This window comes from Nomascus leucogenys, chromosome 19 (genome assembly GCF_006542625.1).
Source record: "Nomascus leucogenys isolate Asia chromosome 19, Asia_NLE_v1, whole genome shotgun sequence".
NCBI lineage: Eukaryota > Metazoa > Chordata > Mammalia > Primates > Hylobatidae > Nomascus > Nomascus leucogenys.
The window spans coordinates 54,075,721-54,095,286 of NC_044399.1; the positions used below are offsets into that span (position 1 = coordinate 54,075,721).

General features: G+C 42.0%; 1 protein-coding gene across 2 annotated transcripts in view; it reads right to left on the reverse strand.

Moving 5' to 3' along the window:
* Positions 1-19,566, reverse strand: part of TTC27 (tetratricopeptide repeat domain 27) — a 194,512-nt gene that overhangs the window by 77,800 nt on the left and 97,146 nt on the right. For both annotated transcript variants that reach the window (XM_003262719.3, XM_030800389.1), the window contains exons 11-12: positions 10,120-10,215; positions 7,220-7,342 (exon numbers count right to left, since the gene is read on the reverse strand). In XM_003262719.3, coding sequence (XP_003262767.1) covers positions 7,220-7,342; positions 10,120-10,215 — 219 coding nt within the window. The remainder of the gene's footprint in view (positions 1-7,219; positions 7,343-10,119; positions 10,216-19,566) is intronic.

Genomic DNA, 19,566 nt, shown 5'->3' on the forward strand with positions numbered 1-19,566 from the left:
AAGTGAGGCTGGGCGCGGTGGCTCACGCCTGTAATCCCAGCACTTTGGGAGACTGAGGCGGGCGGATCACCTGAGGTCAGGAGTTCAAGACCAGCCTGGCTAATATGGTGAACCCTCATCTCTACTAAAAATACAAAAATCAGCCAGGCGAGGTGCTGCACGCCTGTAATCCCAGCTACTCGGGAGGCTGAGGCAAGAGAATTGCTTGAACCCAGGAGGTGGAGGTTGCAGTGAGCTAAGATTGTGCCACTGCACTCCAGCCTGGGCGACAAGAGCGAAACTCCGTCTCTAAATAAGTAAGTAAGTAAATAAATAAATAAAGTTGTCTGTAAGCCACTCATTCGAAACAGCTCAGACTTAACCCTGGAAACAGAGAGAAGTTACTTGGGGTAAGAATGGCAGATTTGTCTTTAGGAAGACTATTCTGGCTATACTGTGGGGAAAGAACTTCTGGGAAAATCTTTTAAACTGTATAAAGAATCTCTATGATAGAAAAAAAAAAAAGCCCCAAAACAGGAAATCCAAACCAACTGCTAAAAAAGTCTTAGCTGTTTTAGAAATACAACATTGCCTGCCTGCCCGCCCACCCTCCCTCTCTTCTTTTCCTTTCTTTTCTTTTCTTTTTTTTTTTTTTTCTTTTTTTTTTTTTTTTTTTTTTTTTTTTTTTTTTTTTTTTTTTTTTTTTTTTTTTTTTTTTTTTTTTTTTTTTTTTTTTTTTTTTTTTTTTCTTTTCTTTTCTTTCTTTTCTTTTCTTTTCTTTTCTTTCTTTTCTTTTCTTTCTTTTCTTTCTTTCTTTTCTTTCTTTCCCTCTGTCGCCCAGCCTGCAATCTACTCGGCTCGCTGCTGCCCGCGCCGCGGACTGCCTGGGACTGCCGCCGCGCACCACCGCTGCCTGCTTTTTCTCGTTTGGCTGCAGGCGCGCGGTCGCCATGTTGGCCACGCTGCTCACCAGCTCCTGACGCCGAGTGCTCTGCCCGCCTCAGCCTCCCGAGGTGCTGGGACTGCAGACGGAGTCTCGCTCACCCGGTGCTCGGTGTTGCCCGGGCTGGACTGCGGTGGCGTGGTCTGGGCTCGCGGCAGCCTCCGCCTCCCAGCCACCTGCCTTGGCCTACCAGGGTGCTGGGATTGCAGCCCCTGCCCGGCCGCCGCCCCGTCTGGGAGGTGGGGAGCGTCTCTGCCCGGCCACCCATCGTCTGGGAGGTGAGGAGCGCCTCTGCCCGGCCACCCATCGTCTGGGAGGTGAGGAGCGCCTCTGCCCGGCCACCCATCGTCTGGGAGGTGAGGAGCGCCTCTGCCCGGCCCCCATCGTCTGGGACGTGAGGAGCGCCTCTGCCCGGCCGCCCCGTCTGGGAAGTGAGGAGCGCCTCTGCCCGGCCGCCCCATCTGGGAAGTGAGGAGCGCCTCTGCTCGGCCGCCCCGTCCGGGAAGAAGTGAGGAGCACCTCTGCCCTGCCGCCCCGTCCGGGAAGAAGGGAGGAGCCCCTCTGCCCGGCCGCCCCGTCCGGGAAGAAGTGAGGGGCCCCTCTGCCCGGCCGCCCCGTCTGGGAAGTGAGGAGCGCCTCTGCCCAGGCACCCATCGTCTGGGAAGTGAGGAGCGCCTCTGCCCGGCTGCCCCATCTGGGAAGTGAGGAGCGCCTCTGCCCGGCCGCCCCATCTGGGAAGTGAGGAGCGCCTCTGCCCGGCCACCCCGTCTGGGAAGAAGTGAGGAGCGCCTCTGCCCGGCTGCCCCATCTGGGAAGTGAGGAGCGCCTCTGCCCGGGCGCCCCGTCCGGGAAGAAGTGAGGAGCGCCTCTGCCCGGCCGCCCCGTCTGGGAAGAGGTGAGGGGTACCTCTGCCCGGCCGCCCCGTCTGGGAAGTGAGAAGCACCTCTGCCTGGCCACCCATCGTCTGGGAAGTGAGGAGCGCCTCTGCCCGGCCGCCCCGCCTGGGAAGTGAGGAGCGCCTCTGCCCGGCCACCCACCGTCTGGGAAGTGAGGAGCACCTCTGCCCGCCACCCACCGTCTGGGAAGTGAGGAGCGCCTCTGCCCGGCCACCCACCGTCTGGGAAGTGAGGAGCGCCTCTGCCCGGCCACCCACCGTCTGGGAAGTGAGGAGCGCCTCTGCCCGGCCACCCATCGTCTGGGAAGTGAGGAGCGCCTCTGCCCGGCCGCCCCGTCTGGGAAGTGAGGAGAGCCTCTGCCCGGCCACCCATTGTCTGGGAAGTGAGGAGCGCCTCTGCCCGGCCACCCACCGTCTGGGAAGTGAGGAGCACCTCTGCCCGGCCGCCCCGTCTGGGAAGTGAGGAGCGCCTCTGCCCGGCCACCCACCATCTGGGAAGTGAGGAGCACCTCTGCCCGGCCACCCCGTCTGGGAAGTGAGGAGCGCCTCTGCCCGGCCACCCCGTCTGGGAAGTGAGGAGCGCCTCTGCCCGGCCGCCCCATCTGTGAAATGAGGAGCGCCTCTGCCCGGCCACCTATCGTCTGGGAGGTGAGGAGCGCCTCTGCCCGGCCGCCCCGTCCAGGAAGAAGTGAGGAGCGCCTCTGCCCGGCCGCCCCGTCCGGGAAGAAGTGAGGAGCGCCTCTGCCCGGCCGCCCCGTCCGGGAAGAAGTGAGGAGCGCCTCTGCCCGGCCGCCCCGTCCGGGAAGAAGTGAGGAGCGCCTCTGCCCGGCCGCCCCGTCCGGGAAGAAGTGAGGAGCGCCTCTGCCCGGCTGCCCCGTCTGGGAAAAAGTGAGGAGCGCCTCTGCCCGGCCGCCCCGTCTGGGAAGTGAGGAGCGCCTCTGCCCGGCCTCCCCGTCCGGGAAGAAGTGAGGAGCACCTCTGCCCGGCCGCCCCATCTGGGAAATGAGGAGAGCCTCTGCCCAGCCACCCATCGTCTGGGAAGTGAGGAGCGCCTCTGCCCGGCCGCCCCGTCTCGGAAGTGAGGAGCGCCTCGGCCCGGCCGCCCCGTCTGGGAAGTGAGGAGCGCCTCGGCCCGGCCACCCCGTCTGGGAAGTGAGGAGCACCTCTGCCCGGCCACCCATCGTCTGGGAAGAAGTGAGGAGCGTCTCTGCCTGGCCGCCCCGTCTGGGAAGTGAGGAGCGCCTCTGCCCGGCCGCCCCGTGTCTGGGAAGAAATGAGGAGTGCCTCTGCCCGGCCGCTCCGTCTGGGAGGTCTACCATGGAGGCCAGAAGCAATGTGGGGGCTGGACGTGGTGGCTCACGCCTGTGGTCCCGGCACTCTTGGGGGCAAGGCGGGTTGATCACTTCGGGCTAGGAGTTCGAGACCAGTCTGGCCAACTTGGCGAAACATGAAAAATACAACAGACAAACCAACCAACCAACTCAGTGACAACAAAACAGGTCTACCCTGGAGTCATACTCTAATTTTTTCTATTTTCCTCCCTTTCTGATCCTTTGTCCCACTTTCTTTTTCTTCCTCTTCCTTCTCCCTCTTCTTTGTCAAATAGAGGATTGAGTTATTATCACTGATCCACATAAAGTCCCTCTCTACCTTATTTTAACTCCCACCCCCCATTTCTATTCCCCGACTGCCCATGTGTAACCTTCCTAATATGTTTGATACGCATCTTTTTGTTTGTATGTATTTTTAGAAAATGTTTATTGTTTTTGTGTGCAAAAAAAAAATAAAAAAAATAAAAAAAAATAGAAATACAACATTAACTTGCAATTTAAAGGAAAACTTTTTAAGAGTCCATGATTACAATGATCTGCAAATGTAGCATAGTGAAAGATAGGACCATGTAATCTCAGGGAAGCCTTGCTTCCTTGAAACAAGAGAAAACAAGAGAGGTCCCAACCCTTATCTATCCCTAACCCCTCACCCTCAGTCTTTGTCTCTCATTTAGGAATCAAATTTGCTCAACAAAATTAGAATACATCTATCAGCTGGGGGAAATTGCTATAAGTGGGTCAGATAACCTTTAAATACTAAATGCTAACAGATGAGAACCAGTTCTGATACCAAGGTCGAGCAAAATTAATCTTAGCTATTTTGCCTGTGGTCATTAAATAACAAGAACGTATGCCGGTAGTTTTTAAGCTAGAATTTCTGAGACCCTACAACAGCAGGGTGTAAACATGAGCACCAGAACACAATAATTAGAATTAAACATTTCTCCAAATATGCCTTTTAAAAATAAATTATGCCAATTAAGCATTAAATGCAAGGATTAAAATTTCACAGACTTCTAGTTAAATCAAAATGTGGTGACAGCTACTGGCACATGACCAAATACCAAAAGAATATCAGCTGTTTCAGAAATAAAACATTTGCTTCTAAATTGCAGAAAAACTTTTTAAGGTCTATGGCTTAAAAAATCTGCAAATATAGCATAAGAAAAACAGGTAAAGGAGATCTTTTATGGGTTAAATAAAATACTAAAATCAAATTTTAAGATCAAGATTTTGGGGGCTGTTTGGCTAAAACTCACAAAAAACTTAAGACAAAGTAAATGACTATACATTTCTAAAATGTTAAATATGCACATTTTCTAGAGGATTTAGAAACAGAAGCATTTGTCATTATTACAGACAATTCTTACAAGGTCATGTGCACATTAAAAAAAATAATCATCATCACAACTACTTAGGGGGACATAGTCAAATCCCTTCTCTGAAGGGGATGGATTCATTATGTTTTTTCTCCTGCAGTTAAGGAAAGTCTCATCTTTCCATACTTTCTAAAAATAATTAAATATTCTAAAATATGCTTTGAATATTTGTGATTTACCAACTTGCTTATTTCAAATATTACTATTTCAAAAACTACCATATTTTTATATAAAGTTATTACTTATTTCTTGGCCAGTGTAAAAAGACTAGCACAGTAAAGAATGATGCAATGGGAACTACATCAGACTGGAAGTCAAGATATTCATTCATCCATTCATTCCTTTGTTAAACAAACATCTGAGTACTACTTTAGTGTCAGACAATGAACACTAAAAAGATATTTAAGTCGCCGAAGAAATACATTACTATATTTCATCAAATTTGAGATGCTATCAGTTGTAAGACAAACTCTGTTAAAGAAAGAAAAAAATGCTTTTAATTATAATCTAATGCCTCTTGTTTGCTTTGATTTTTTTCAATCTATTCAGAAAAATTTGGCAGTTCTTCTTGCCTTCAATACATTGCTTGACATTTTAAATGATAACCTTTCTTTATACTCAGTACAAAACAAAGCTTCATCTACTCTTGGGTATCCTTCTTTCTTGGCTCCCATAAAGCACTTGGTTGCTGCTTTTAAAGAAAAGTTAATGGAATTGTGATGATTTATCCAATGGCAAATGTTTATTTCGGTAATACTAAATTTTCATTTCTCTACTTTGGTTCTGTCTTTTTCTCTGTATTCAATAACTTTTTGTTTCAGTGCCAAATCATAATGAAATCCTTTTGAAGATATTTTAAATGGCAATTAAACACAACATACGTAGCGCTGACATCGTGTCCACAACTCAACTGAAATGGCCTAAATGTAACTATAATTAGCTTTCACATGCACAGGTATGGACAACCTGACAGGAAAGCCACCTGTTGTTAAATACATTCCAATTTTAGAGATATTAAAATATGAAGAAAAGACATCTCATAGAATCACAGCAAGTAATGGCAGCAAGCACTCATGTCACATTATGAAGTAAGCACCAGTGTATGTACTTTACATATATTGTCTCGTAAAAACCTGTAAGGCAAATAGATTAAGTGCTTCCAGATGAGGGAACTAAGAAAAGGAAGATTAAAGCAACTTGCCCAACATCACAAAGCTAGCATGAAGCAAGGCTGGCATTAGACTACCGGCAGCCAGAGACCAGAGGCTATGTTTTAGCCACCATGCCATACTACCTTGCAAGTAAATAGTCAATAACCAGCTTGTGATCTGAAGCAAATCACAAGGGAAACCTTTCCTTATTTACAAAATGAGGGAGCTAGAATGGATGTTTATGGGGTTCTTTTCCAGGATAAAAATATTATAACTGTATCAATATTTTTTTGAGATAGGGTCTTGCTCTGTTGTCTAGGCTGCAGTGCGGTGGCATGATCACAACTCACTGTAGCCTTAACCTCCCAGGCTCAAGTGACCATCCTCCCTCAGTGTCCCAAGTAACTAGAATTACAGGCATGCACCACCACACCTAGCTAATTTTTTATTTAATTTTTTTTTTTTTTTGTAGAGATGGGGTCTTACTTGGTTGCCGCGGCTGGTCTTGAACTCCTGGGCTCAAGCAATCTTCCCACCTCAGCTTCTCGAGGTGTTAGGATTACAAGTTTGAACCACCATGCCCAGTCAATAATCTTCCACAGTAAAACTTTGTTCTTATTCTGGTTTCTCCTTAAGTCAATACAAGTCAAAGACCTTCACTGCCATTAATTGATTAGTGAAAGAAATGCAACTTTCACTATTAATCTAAAATAGACATACTTAGGAAGGTATTTAAGAAAAACACATGCTTGAACCACTATTGCTCTTTTTTAGGGTGATGGCAAAAGGTTGACTATAGGTATAAATGATCCAATTTGTGGGCTTTACTCTGCTTGCTTGTGTACTCAACTTAAGTCTTTTAAATTTTTAATCCAAAATTTAACATATGATTTCAATGTGTCAGTTTTTAAAGTGACCTACAATGCAGAGCCCCTTATTCTTAAAATTCTGTTCACGTATGACGGGAAAAAACAACAGACTAATAACAGATGCAAATATTGCAACATTTTCCCTCCTGACCCAATTTAAGGGTGGAATTAAATGTGCATGACACACTTGACAACTCTTCTGCCTCAAGAGGTGTCGTCACACCCTTTGCATTTTCTTTTACAGACCAAGCCAGCTGCTCTCACTCTCTCTCCTAGGGAACCTCCTTTGAGGCCCACAGCATCTGATCATCAGGCAACCTAGTGATCATTAAAATAATTCCAAATATTTCACTTTGAAGTCATCCTAAGGGAGAAGGTGAGTAAAGGAAAGAAATCAAAATCCCACGTCTTCAAAGCTCTTGTTAGTCTTTCTTAAATGTCAAATCCCAATCTCAGTCCACTTTTCTCTTCTATACGCACATACTCACGCATACACATAAAAAATCTGCCCCAATGGAAATCAGAGAAAACATTTAAAAGTTTTCTGGAAAAAAAGTGAAAAAAGGAATATAAGTGAATATTGGCAAAAGTGGGCTTGAAAAACAAAACAAGTGAGAAGATGCTCCCAGAGGGAAGGCTCTCACCAGAACATCAAATTTGACTATTACGTACCTTTCCATGCTGCCCGGCTCTTTCATAACAAATGACAACATCTTCCCACATGTCTAGCTTTTCAAATATCCGAAGGGCTGAACTGGTACATCCCAACTCAAAGAGCAAACTTGCAAGTTGGCGCTAGAAAAATCAAGTTAAAATAATTAATACTTCTTGGTGTAAAGAGAGATTCCTGTTTCACTTGCAGGTATACCTAATCTGCCTTTTTAGGAGTCTGCTTATTGTAATAAATGTATAAATTCTATAATCTCTACTATTTAGAAGTTTGTAATAATTCAACACATACCTTTACTTTAGAAAACAAGCCTCTTTATAGGGTATAAGGAATTAAAGAACAATATAGAAACTGCTGAAAATACTAAATATATATAATTTTTTTCTAAGAAATTAAAAAGCAAAAATCAATATTTCTTTTTTACCTAGACAGTCTGTATACAACAATCTCTAATTTATGAGGCTGAGAGCCAATAAATTAATTTTTAAAACTCTGAGCAGTCAATAGAGATGACATAAAATCTATGCATTAGCCCTGCTGAATTTTATTCAGAAGGGCATATCTAGCTCTTTCTCACTCAAAGCTACTTAGATTTATTTCAAGCACATTCTAACAAACGTAGCTACCTAATTTCCCAGTCCCTGGCACATAAAAAAAAGAGCAAATTGAGTTAAGGCCAGTGAAAGTTAAACATATTTAAAAATAAATATATTGTGGTTTATAAGTGTTAACACCTGCACAAATGGAAAAAAAAAATTTAAAGGTTTAAAAAAGTAGGTAAGGTTAGAATAAGGTGTAGTTTCATATTAGAGAGAGCTGTGTTGTTCTCTCTTAAGTATAGTTTTACTACTCTGAAAATTCAATACATATTTAAGAGTTAAGTCCAGAAAATCCAGGACTGACAATTTCAGAAATAAACCTAAAAATTATAAGCTACAGATTATCAAAATAAATAATGAGAATGGTCCAATACGTCAGTAACCCATGGAATACAGGAGAATTTGGCTATTTTAGAGACTATAATTGGACATTTTCAAAAACCGCCCATGGCATGTGAGAGCTGGAATAAATCTTAGTGCTTATGCAGTGAGCAGTAAAATATCTTCATTTAACAGATGAAGAAAGTTGATGACATCCAAGATGATATGGCTAGTTAGTAGCAAAGTAGAGACTAATTCTCTTTTTATAATAAACTGTTCTGTTATTTCTCAATCTTTAAAATAATACACAAAGATCGTCCCCATGATGCAAGAAAAAGTAATTAACGTCTTAATGAAAAAGGATCCTTATCTAACTGCCTGAAGATCCTGAAATCCACAGCTTCCTAGGCAGATAAGCATTTGGGCTAAATTCAGTTTGAACAGTATTTGTTTCCTAATGTTTCTGTTCAGAAAAAGATAAAAAGCAACACCCTCAATAGACACATTGTGTCATAACAGCTCAGTCTGAAATGTTTATCCACCAGACCAGATAATATAAAGCGCCTAACAAATTTCACAGATCAGAGTCAAAAACACACTAAAAAATTCCAGCTGTTAACACATTCTTGATGAAGAAGCTATTCCTTCTGAGATATCAGAAAGCTTTTTTACTTGCGTATGTTTTATTGAGATTCCTTCAATATGTAAATTGAACTCCAATGCATAATAAACCTCCTAGTTCACCCTGTGTTTAAGAATATAACCTACTTAAAGAAGTCTTATAATGGGGATTTTAAATGATTGGATGGTGGGTTGGCATTTATGTTTCTAACTCACTACCTATGTGTATGATCCATGAAAGAGAGGACAGAAAACTGATTAAAATGACAATAGTAGATAAATCATCTGTAATCCCCTGGCTGGCTCCATCTGACTCCACTTAACCTCTCTGTGACTTAGCTTCCTCACGTGTAAAACAGATATTTTTAAAAATTGCTGCAATAAAATAAGAGAATATGTGTGGAATGCAGAATAAAATGTATGCAGCATATTAAGTATGCAGTAAAAGTTGGTTGTTACTAGCTGGTATAATTTCAACCCAATGAAAAGCTAAGGAAAAGAGGTAGACTAAAAGTGAGGAAACTAGAAACCTAGTTCACATACACTTGTGTGATCAACACTGAAAAGCTAATTGCACTGAGCCTCAATTTCTCCTCTGTAACATTAAGAAACTGGGTCAGGTGTCTAAGTTATTTTCAGTGCTAAAATTTTACAAAATAGGGAACTACACCTATAATACAGGAGAATCATGTAGACAAGGGGCCAGAATCCCCACCCCACCATGTGCCATTAGGAGCTACAGTAGGTATTCTCATAGCCTCAGGAAGAGGAGAGTAGTCATGTGTATCTCACAACTTCAAGTATACCAAATAAATGCTTTCTTTTGCTTTTTGTATACAACTTGTTTAAAAGGTTCCTTCTTTGGCAGAAAGTCCTTAAAATAATTTTAATATAAGAAATTATTTCAAAGCCAGGCATGGTAGTGCACATCTGTAGTCCCAGCTGCTCAGGAGGCTGAGGCAGGAGTGATTGCTTAAGCCAAGGGGTTCAAGGCTGTAATGCACAATGATCACACCTGTGAATCACCACAGCACTCCAACCTGTACAATAAAGCAAGACCTCATCCCTTAAAAAATAAGAAGTTACTTTGAAAAATGCAAGCATTTATGATTCTCCTATTATTTAATTTCTAGGATTCTATTTCATAAGGTTTTAAATTATTTTAAAAATGTTTTATGAGTCTAATATCACTTTAATCAAAATAGCAATTTGAAGCAGTTAGCAATTCCCAGGTGGATACGTTTATTATCTTTAGCAAAATATTTGAAAATTCAAACATAAATTGAAATCATCAATTTATAATGCATTTACCCTTCTAATGCCAAGTAATTTCCATACCCAATGACAAACAACAAAAATACCTGAATGGCCCAGTGAGGTGGTACTTGACAGCAATAGAAAATCTTTAGGCGTTCCAATACAGATGTAGTTTTATCTTCAAATTGGTCTGCAAGAGCCTTAAAGGACATATATCACAATCAGACTCTATATGTATAACTTGTAATAAAATAAGTCCTTATTGTAATAGTTATACAAATGCACATATAAACAATAAAGAACTTAAGTCATTTTTGATAAGGTGATAGGATGCGTGAATTTTTTCTTGAATTTCTTTAAATGTTCAAAAAACTTTAAACCTAATCCACATTTACATAAACATGTACACTAAAAACTTACCAGAAAAGTGTTAATTTCCTATAACAGTTATTTCAAAGAATTAGCCTTATTGATAAGCCTTTTTACTTCTTCTATGAAGAACTGTTCTTTAGCTTATCTATTTCACAACATAATGCCACTTTGACAATGGCACTTTATAATATAAATCAGAGAAAAATTATATGAAGAACTCTATTTAGAATTATTTGCTCAGGAATAAAATGAAAGGAAAAAGTAGCCTATTTGATCACAGAGAGCAAGTTCTCTCACTCTTCAGCAACAGAGCAATAAGGCTGGACATTCACTCATGTGAGACCATCTATATAGTGCAGTGGGCAGCTGCAACCCACATACATGAAAGAATCCCTCTGATGTACTGACATTTCTACAATGGTACTGAATAACTGAACTCTCAGAAGCTACATCAAGAAGCAGACCAACAAGACCAAAATAGCTGACTTTGACACAAGGTGCCAGGGCCAACTACAAAGTCAAAGGCTGGTGCTATCCAGTGGTCAAGTGATCTGTCATAGAAGAGCTCATGTATTCAGCATCAAAGTGAATGAAGACACATTGTGGGATTGCTAGAGAAACATGTGGACAGCAGCCCCATTATCATGATCATTTTCTGCTGCCTCTTCATTTGCCATTCAGTTTACATTAAGTGTATGTATTTTTCTGATATTATACACTTATACCTACTCTCAACTGAGAATTATCATGATCTTTTTTCTACAATGCAGTATTCAAATTTTCTTTTTTTGCCAGTTGACTAGTTTTCACAGACCTCTCATATGAGGATTAGATGGTAGTAAAAAGTCAATGTTAATTTTCTGATTTTATTATACATACTGAGTGATGTAGGAGAAGGTCCTTGTCATATTTGAGGATGATGAAGCACCATGTTGGCAACTTACTCTCCAAAACTTCGGGATGCAAAAGACAGTTGCACTGTTCTTGCAACTTTCTGGTAACTTGGAAACTGTTCAAAATTTTTACAAAATTAATTTTTTAAATGGAAAATTTCAAAAAAATAGTAAAAAACGTAGCAAGTCCAAGCCTCAGGAGAAAAAAAAGGACAGGAATCTACCATGTCCAGGTAAAAATCTAAGACAAGGAGACCAGTTTCTGAGCAGGGAGGCTTCTCCTAAACTGAAAGTTCTCTATTTTACACTGGGTGGGAGATACATTTATTAACCTAAGAATATCTTGTAGTATGAGCTCAAGTGTGAGAAAACACACATTACACAACACTTCGTTGACAATCCAAGATGTTATTCAGTCAAGTCAGTCAGAGCAAACTGAGACATAACCAGACTCCTAAACCATCTTGGTCAAAATATGTTTAAAGCTTTCTGGCCTTACTTCACAGAAACTTAATAGCAAAAAGATTGCATGCTGCTGCCAAAAGCTGTTTAGTTGTGGGAGGCAGGGTAGAGAAGAATAACTTCTGGCTGCATACATATGGTTACAATACATAAATAAAGAGATCACTGAGTTACTTCATAAAAGGGGAACAAATTACTTCATAGAGAAGGGATACTTTTTTATCAATACAGTTTTTTTGGAAAGAAAAAATAACTAATGCTCTCCATTAATAATAAAAACAAAAGCAACATTGTAAAATTTACTGTTACTAACACGTAATAACATGCAAAAAATTTATTTTCAAAAAACTCATGGTTGTTGGCTGTAGTTACTAAAACTAGCTAAAGCATATTAGGTACTCAGTAAATATTTCTTCATTTACTAATAAATACATTTATTATGTATTTCAGATACTCTCAGATACTTTTGGAGTATTTAAGTGTCTTTTACAACTCTCGGATACTCTCCAAAATGGCAAAGACCACTAAAGACAGTGCAGAGAACCAACACTCATTTGACCTGAATGCCATGAATAAGCCCCCATACAAAAACCTGATTAAGCTATATGCATGATAAAGATCAAAAACAGAACTCTAGATTGGGTGCCACCCCAAGCACTTTGGGAGGCCAAAGTAGGAGGATCACTCGAGCCCTGGAGTTCAAGACCAGCCTGGGCAACATGGCAAGACCACATCTCCACAAAAAAATCGTTAAAAAATAGCCAGGGTTGGTGGCATGTGCCCATGGGCCCGGCTATTTAGAAGCCTGAAGCAGGAGGATCACTTGAGCCCAAGGAGGTCAAGGCTGCAGTGAGCTATGTTTGTGCCACTGCACTCCTGCCTGGGTGACACAGCAAGCCTGTCTAAGAAGAAAAAAAAAGGGGCCAGGCACAGTGGCTCACGCCTGTAATCCCAGCATTTTGGGAGGCTGAGGCAGGCGGATCAGGAATTCAAGACCAGCCTGGCCAACATGCTGAAACCCCATGTCTACTAAAAATACAAAAATTAGCCGGCCATGGTGGTGCATGCCTGTAATCCCAGCTGAGGCTGAGGCATGAGAATCACCTGAGCCCAGGAGGCGGAGGTTGCAGTGAGCCGTGATTGCGCCAATGCACTGCAACCTAGGCAACAGAGTGAGACTCCGTCTCAAAAAACAAATAAACAAAGGAACAAAAACGCAAAAAAACCCCACACATACACACAAAATGGAACTCTAGCCTATTTTCACTCCTGCACAGAAAATATTTCTTCCTACCTTATGCATGACAACCATCTACATAAAATTTAACTATCAACAAAAACTAAGAACATTAAATTAATATACAAAAGTTAAGGCTTGGCCGCGCACGGTGGCTCAGGCCTGTAATCCCAGCACTTTGGGAGGCCGAGGTAGGAGGATCACTTAAGGTGAGGAGCTCTAGACCAAACTGGCCAACATGGTGGAACCCCATCTCTACTAAAAATACAAAAATCAGCCGGGTGTGGTGGTGCAGGCCTGTAATCCCAGCTACTTGGGAGCCTGAGGCAGGAGAATTTCTTGAACCCAGGAGGCGGAGGTTGCAGTGAGTCAAGATCACGCCACTGCACTCCAGCCTGGGCAACAGAGTGAGACTCTGTCTCAAGAAAAAAACAAAAAAGTAAGAAGTCTTGATAGGTGTACTGTTTATTTGCCTACTTCCTCTACTGGATCCAAAGTACTCTTTTTTTTATTTGCTAATTTACTAAAAAGACAGGGACATTGTTATAGTGCATCTCCAGGTTTTTCAGAGCAGGATTATTTCTAGCAATTCAATCCGAAATAATTCCATCATATTCAACCAAACTGGAGTCCTTTACAGGCACAATAAATGTAAAAAAATCAGTGATGGCAAGTGAAGCCACTTGGATTATGTCCTTGTTCTATCCCCAGCAAGTAAGTAGTTTAACTACAATGGCATTTATCTATGAGATGATTTTTTAAACAATACTTGTATTTTCAATGGTCTAGGAGTATGGCTTTATCAAAAGAGTATTTTGTTTTACTTCAAGCATTTCAGAAGGTTTGTTGATTAATTTTAAGCCGAACACAAGTATTAGGTACATTCATTAGAAGCAAACCATGTGCCCAAATAGCCTGGAAGAAGACAATGGAAGAATGTCAGGTACTATGAGAATGGGACTGAATGCAAGTGAAGCCTCACTACTATTGAGGTATTTATGTGCATGAATGCAAACATAAACAATGTGCTCCATGAGAAAGAAGTACCTCGCAAGCTTTCACACATGCCCAGAAATTTAGGTAAATGGTCTCCAAAGCAGTGTGTCCTACCCTTACACTTACCGATTTTCTCTTTCCAGTTTCTAAATTTCATTAATTTTACACCTGAAAGTCATAGGGCTTAGTCATAAGTAAAAAGTGGTATGAGGAGGTGGTCTTTAAGGAAAGATGATAATGTCAAAAATGGAGAGAGGGGGAGAAGAAGCAAATACACCCTAAACCAATCATTAAAGGCAGTCTGAAGCAAGACAGTCTCCTCTAGGTGGATGACTGAAGAGATGTGAATAAATGTAAAAGGTAACAATAAATAAATGTAAAAGGTAACAAGCAGAGAGTGAGGAGCCCCCTGGGGCGTGCTCCAGAAGTAGGGGCTGGATATACCAGAGGTGACTTCATGTTGCATGGACTACTGTGACATGACACTGTTTTCAAGTTTTAAGACTCCCTTTTAATGCCATTTACTCCCTAACTCCACCTAAAGGCATTTATACTTTCAGTGTCCTTTGAGAATATGTATTTGTGCATAAAGACCCCCTAACCCCACGCAATAACGATTCCTAAATCTTCCAGGAGCCACAGTATCACAGGTCAAGGGATATCTCTATGTAATGGGGAATAAAACCCAAGAAAGCAATGATGTCCCCTCTCCTTTCAATGCTCTGTTTTCAACAGAGAAGGAATTTCCCAGAAAAACTAGAGAAGATCAAAACTACATTTTAAAATTAGCACATGGAGAATGATTTAGTATAAAAGGACAATTCTGAATAATGTCTGGTATGATTTAGACTTATTTATGTGTTCTCATCTAAAAGTATGGCACACGTTTTCAAAAGAATAGAGATACTCCCAAAGGACCTACCCCTTCCCTGAAAGCTATTCATTCTCACTAGCATGACATCTACGTGTTCATCGGCTTTTTGAAGAGTCAGGTAGAAATTAGCTGATAATCTAAAAGTTATGACTGATCATATGCCAAATCACTTTATACTGGCTTTGCTGTGCAATCTTTGTACGTGTGTGTGTGTGTGTGTGTGTGTAGGAAGATGGAATTTATTATAAAAATATGCATATAATCCAACAGTTGAGCTGAACAGCTTTCTCTAACAGGAGTCTGCAGTCAATTCAGCTGTGATTTACAAATAGACTAGTCAAGCTCATTGCCATCTCAAACCTCCAAGCCCAAGGAAATTGCCAATGGGAACAGGGAGAATAACAATTAAAACTGTTAACATACCTAGTAAGTATCAACACCATCATTAAACTTATTGTGAACTCAGCCTTTCCTCATACATAGAACACTGTTGCTCTGAGAAATAAAAATGACTTGCCCAAAGTCATAAGGCCATGAAATAGGTGAGCCTGTCAGACTCCAAAGACCACAGTTGGCAACTTTATTAAAACCGTCTGTAAAACTACATGATCAATGTCAGATGTGTGAAAACTGAAAGCAGCTTCTCATCGAAAAATACTCAGAACTCTATATAACTGTCTTATTTACACACAAATAAAAATATGGGAGACAGGGTGTGGCCTGATCAAGGAGATGCTCAGTTATTGCTTCTGCCCCAGAAATGATAGACTTTAGGGTGTGGGTTGGTAGGAACTGGGTCTACTAATGGGAGATGGGAGAACCTAGATCCCCTTTTTGTGATTACAGGCTGAAAAGATGACCATTAAGACGCAATCCTGGCCAGGTGCGGTGGCTCACGCCTGTAATCCCAGCCCTTTGGGAGGCCAAGGTGGGAGGATCACGAGGTCAGGAGATCGAGACCATCCTGGCTAACATGGTGAAGCCCCATCTCTACTAAAACTACAAAAAAATTAGCCGGGCATGGTGGCGGGTGCCTGTAGTCCCAGCTACTCGGGAGGCTGAGGCAGAAGAATGGCGTGAACCTGGGAGGCGGAGCTTGCAGTGAGCAGAGATCGTGCCACTGCACTCCAGCCTGGGCGACAGCGAGACTCCATCTCAAAAAAAAAAAAAAAAAAAAAAAAAAAAAAAAAAAAAAAGAAGCAGTCCTCTCAGGAGGCCCAGATGGCTGTTACGCAGCCATCCCCTTAATCAGTCACACTTTGGGTCAGCAGTTCAACCCTCTGTTTCCAAGACCCCTTTAAACTCATAAATTATTGAGGGACTCGAAGCTTTTCTTTCTGTGAGTTATAATCCATCAATATTTATCATATCAGAAATAACAGGAAAATTTAAATGTTCATTAATTCATTTAAAAAGAAAAACTATGACATTAACAAAAATAGCATGCATTTATAAAAAATAACTACCTTTTCCAAAACAAAACAAAACAAAAAGTCTTGAAAAGAGTGGCACTGTCTTAAGAATTTTGCAAATCTCTTTAATGTATGGCATAATAGATGATAGCTGGATTCTCAGATCTGCTTCTGCAGTCAATCTGTTGCAATATCATATTTTGTTTGAAGTTTATGGAGAAAATCTGTCCTCACACAGATAGGTAATTGAAAAGGGGAAGAGTATGTTAGTAGCTTTTTCAGTTAATTGTGGATATTATTATTTGATAGTACACCAAAATTCAACAGATGCTGGTTTCTTAAAGGTTATTTGTAAGTGGAATTTGAAATCCTATCAATGAACCTTTCTTTGTTACATTAAATACTCTGTTATACTAAAATCCACTGGTCTAAAAACAAACAAAAAAGTACTCACTGGTCAATCTCGACTTTGAATACTGATTGTGTAACATCATGCACTAGTTTTTTGGAAAATAAGCTGACCTTCCCAATGTTGACATATTTCACATAAAATTTTAAAACTACATGCATTAATATCACCACCAATCTCATCAGAAAAATCTTGTCTCAATATTTGAAATATTAGGAAGCTATGAGGTTCATAGTTGCAGATAGAGGTTTTCCAAAACTCTCATTTTTTTCTTGGAAGTTCAAAATTTTATCATTGGTAACTGATATGGTTTGGCTGCGTCCCCACCCAAATCTCATCTTGGATTCCCACATGTTGTGGGAGGGACCCGGTGGGAGGTAACTGAATCACAGGGGCAAGTCTTTCCTGTGCTGTTCTCGTGACAGTGAATAAATCTCACAAGATCTGATGGTTTTATAAAGTGGAGTTCCCCTGCAAAAGCTCTCTTTCTTTGCCTGCTGCCATCCATGTAAGATATGACTTGCTGTTCCTTGCTTTCCACCATGATTGTGAGGCCTCCCTAGCCACGTGAAACTGTAAGTCCATTAAACCCCGTTTTCCTATGTAAATTACCCAGTCTTGGGCATGTCTTTATCAGCAGCGTGAAAACGGACTAATACAGTAAATTGGTACCAGTAGAATGGGGCACTGCTGGAAAGATACACAAAAATGTGGAAGCAACTTTGGAACTGGGCAACAGGCAGGAGTTAGAACAGTTTGGAGGGCTTAGAAGAAGACAAGAAAATGTGGGAAAGTTTGGAACTCCCTACAGACTTGTTGAATGGCTTTGACCAAAATGCTGATAATGATACGGACAATGAAATCCAGGCTGAGGTGGTCTCAGATGGAGATAAGGAACTTGTTAGGAACTAGAGCAAAGGTGACTCTTGTTATGTTTTAGCACAGAGACTAGAGGCATTTTGCCCCTGCCCTAGAGATGTCTGGAACTTTGAACTTGAGAGAGATGATTTAGGGTATCTGGTGGAAGAAACTTTGAAGCAGCAAAGCATTCAAGAGGTGACTTGGATGCTGTTAAAGGCATTCAGTTTTATAAGGGAAGCAAAGCATAAAAGTTCGGAAAATTTGCGGCCCGGCAATGCGATAGAAAAGAAAATCCCATTTTCTGAGGAGAAATTCAAGCCAGCTGCAGAAATTTGCATAAGTAACCAGAAGCCAAATGTTAATCCCCAAGACAATGGGGAAAATGTCTCCAGGGCATCAGGGGTCTTCACAGCAGCCCCTCCAATAACAGGTCTGGAGGCCTAGGAAGAAAAAGTGGTTTTGTGGGCCAGGCCCAGGGTCCCTGTTCTGTGTGCAGCCTAGGGACTTGGTGCCCTGTGTCCCAGCCATTCCAGCTGTGGCTGAAAGAGGCCAATGTAGAGCTTGAACCATGGCTTCAGAGGGTGCAAGCCTCAAGCCTCAAGCCTTGGCAGCTTCTGTTGCTGTTGAGCCTGCCAGGGCACAGAAGTCAAGAACTTGGGTTTAAGAATCTCTGCCTAGATTTCAGAGGATGTGTGGAAATGCCTATGTGTCCAGGCAGAAGTTTGCTGCAGGGGCAGGCTGTCATGAAGAACCTCAGCTAGGGCAGTGCAGAAGGGAAATGTGGTGTCGGAGCCACCACACAGAGTCCCTACTAAGGCACTGCCTAGTGGAGCTGTGAGAAGAGGGCCACCATCCTCCAGACCCCAGAATGGTAGATGCACTGATATCTTGCACCATGTGCCTGGAAAAGCTGTAGACTCTCAATGCCAGCCCATGAAAGCAGCCAGGAGGGAAGCTGTACCCTGCAAAGCCACAGGGATGGAGCTGTCCAAGACCATGGGAACCAACCTCTTCCATTAGGATGACCTGGATGTGTGACACGGAGTCAAAGGAGATCATTTTGGAGCTTTCAGATTTGATTGCCCCGCTGGATTTCGGACTTGCACGGGGCCCGTAGCCCCTTTGTTTTGGCCAATTTCTCCCGTTTGGAATGGCTGTATTTACCCAATGCCTGTACCCCAATTGCATCTAGGATGTAACTAACTTGTTTTTGATTTTACAGGCTCATAGGCAGAAGGGACTTGCCTTGTCTTGGATAAGACTTTGGAATGTGGACTTTTGAGTTAATGCTGAAATGAGTTAAGACTTTGGGGGACTGTTGGGATGGCATGATTGATTTTGAAATGTGAGGACATGAGATTTGAAGGGGCCAGAGGTGAAATAATATGGTTTGTCTGTGTCCCTACTCAAATCTCATCTTGAATTCCCACATGTTGTGGGAGGGACCCAGTGGAAGGTAACTGAATCATGGGGGCAACTCCTTCCTGTGCTGTTCTCATGATAGTGAATAAGTTTCACAAGATCTGATGGTTTTATAAAGAGAAGTTTCCCTGCACAAGCTCTCTGTTTGCTGCCATCCACGTAAGATGTGACTTGCTCCTCCTTGCCTTCCACCATGATTGTGAGGCCTCCTTGGCCACATGGAACTCTAAGTCCATTATACCCTTTTTCCTGTATAAATTACCCAGTCTTGGCTGTGTCTGTATCAGCAGCATGAAAACAGACTAATACAGTAACAAATATTGTCAATTATTTTCCTTGAAGTGATGCACTTACTTCATTTATTTTTGGGGGAATTTCCACCAAATACCCAAGTCTGAATAACTAGTTCATCTGTCAATCGTCCTTTCAAGCAAAAATAATGTTCCATGGGAAAAAGTTTCTTCCTGAGACAACCATTCTACTTTAGCAAGTGGCACAAGTTTTTTGTAAGTACTTTCCATTTTATCACACAGAATTTTAAAAAGGCATGTTCTTGAGGGTAAAGATGACAAAATACTATTTACTGCTTCATCAAAGACATTTGTAAACACAA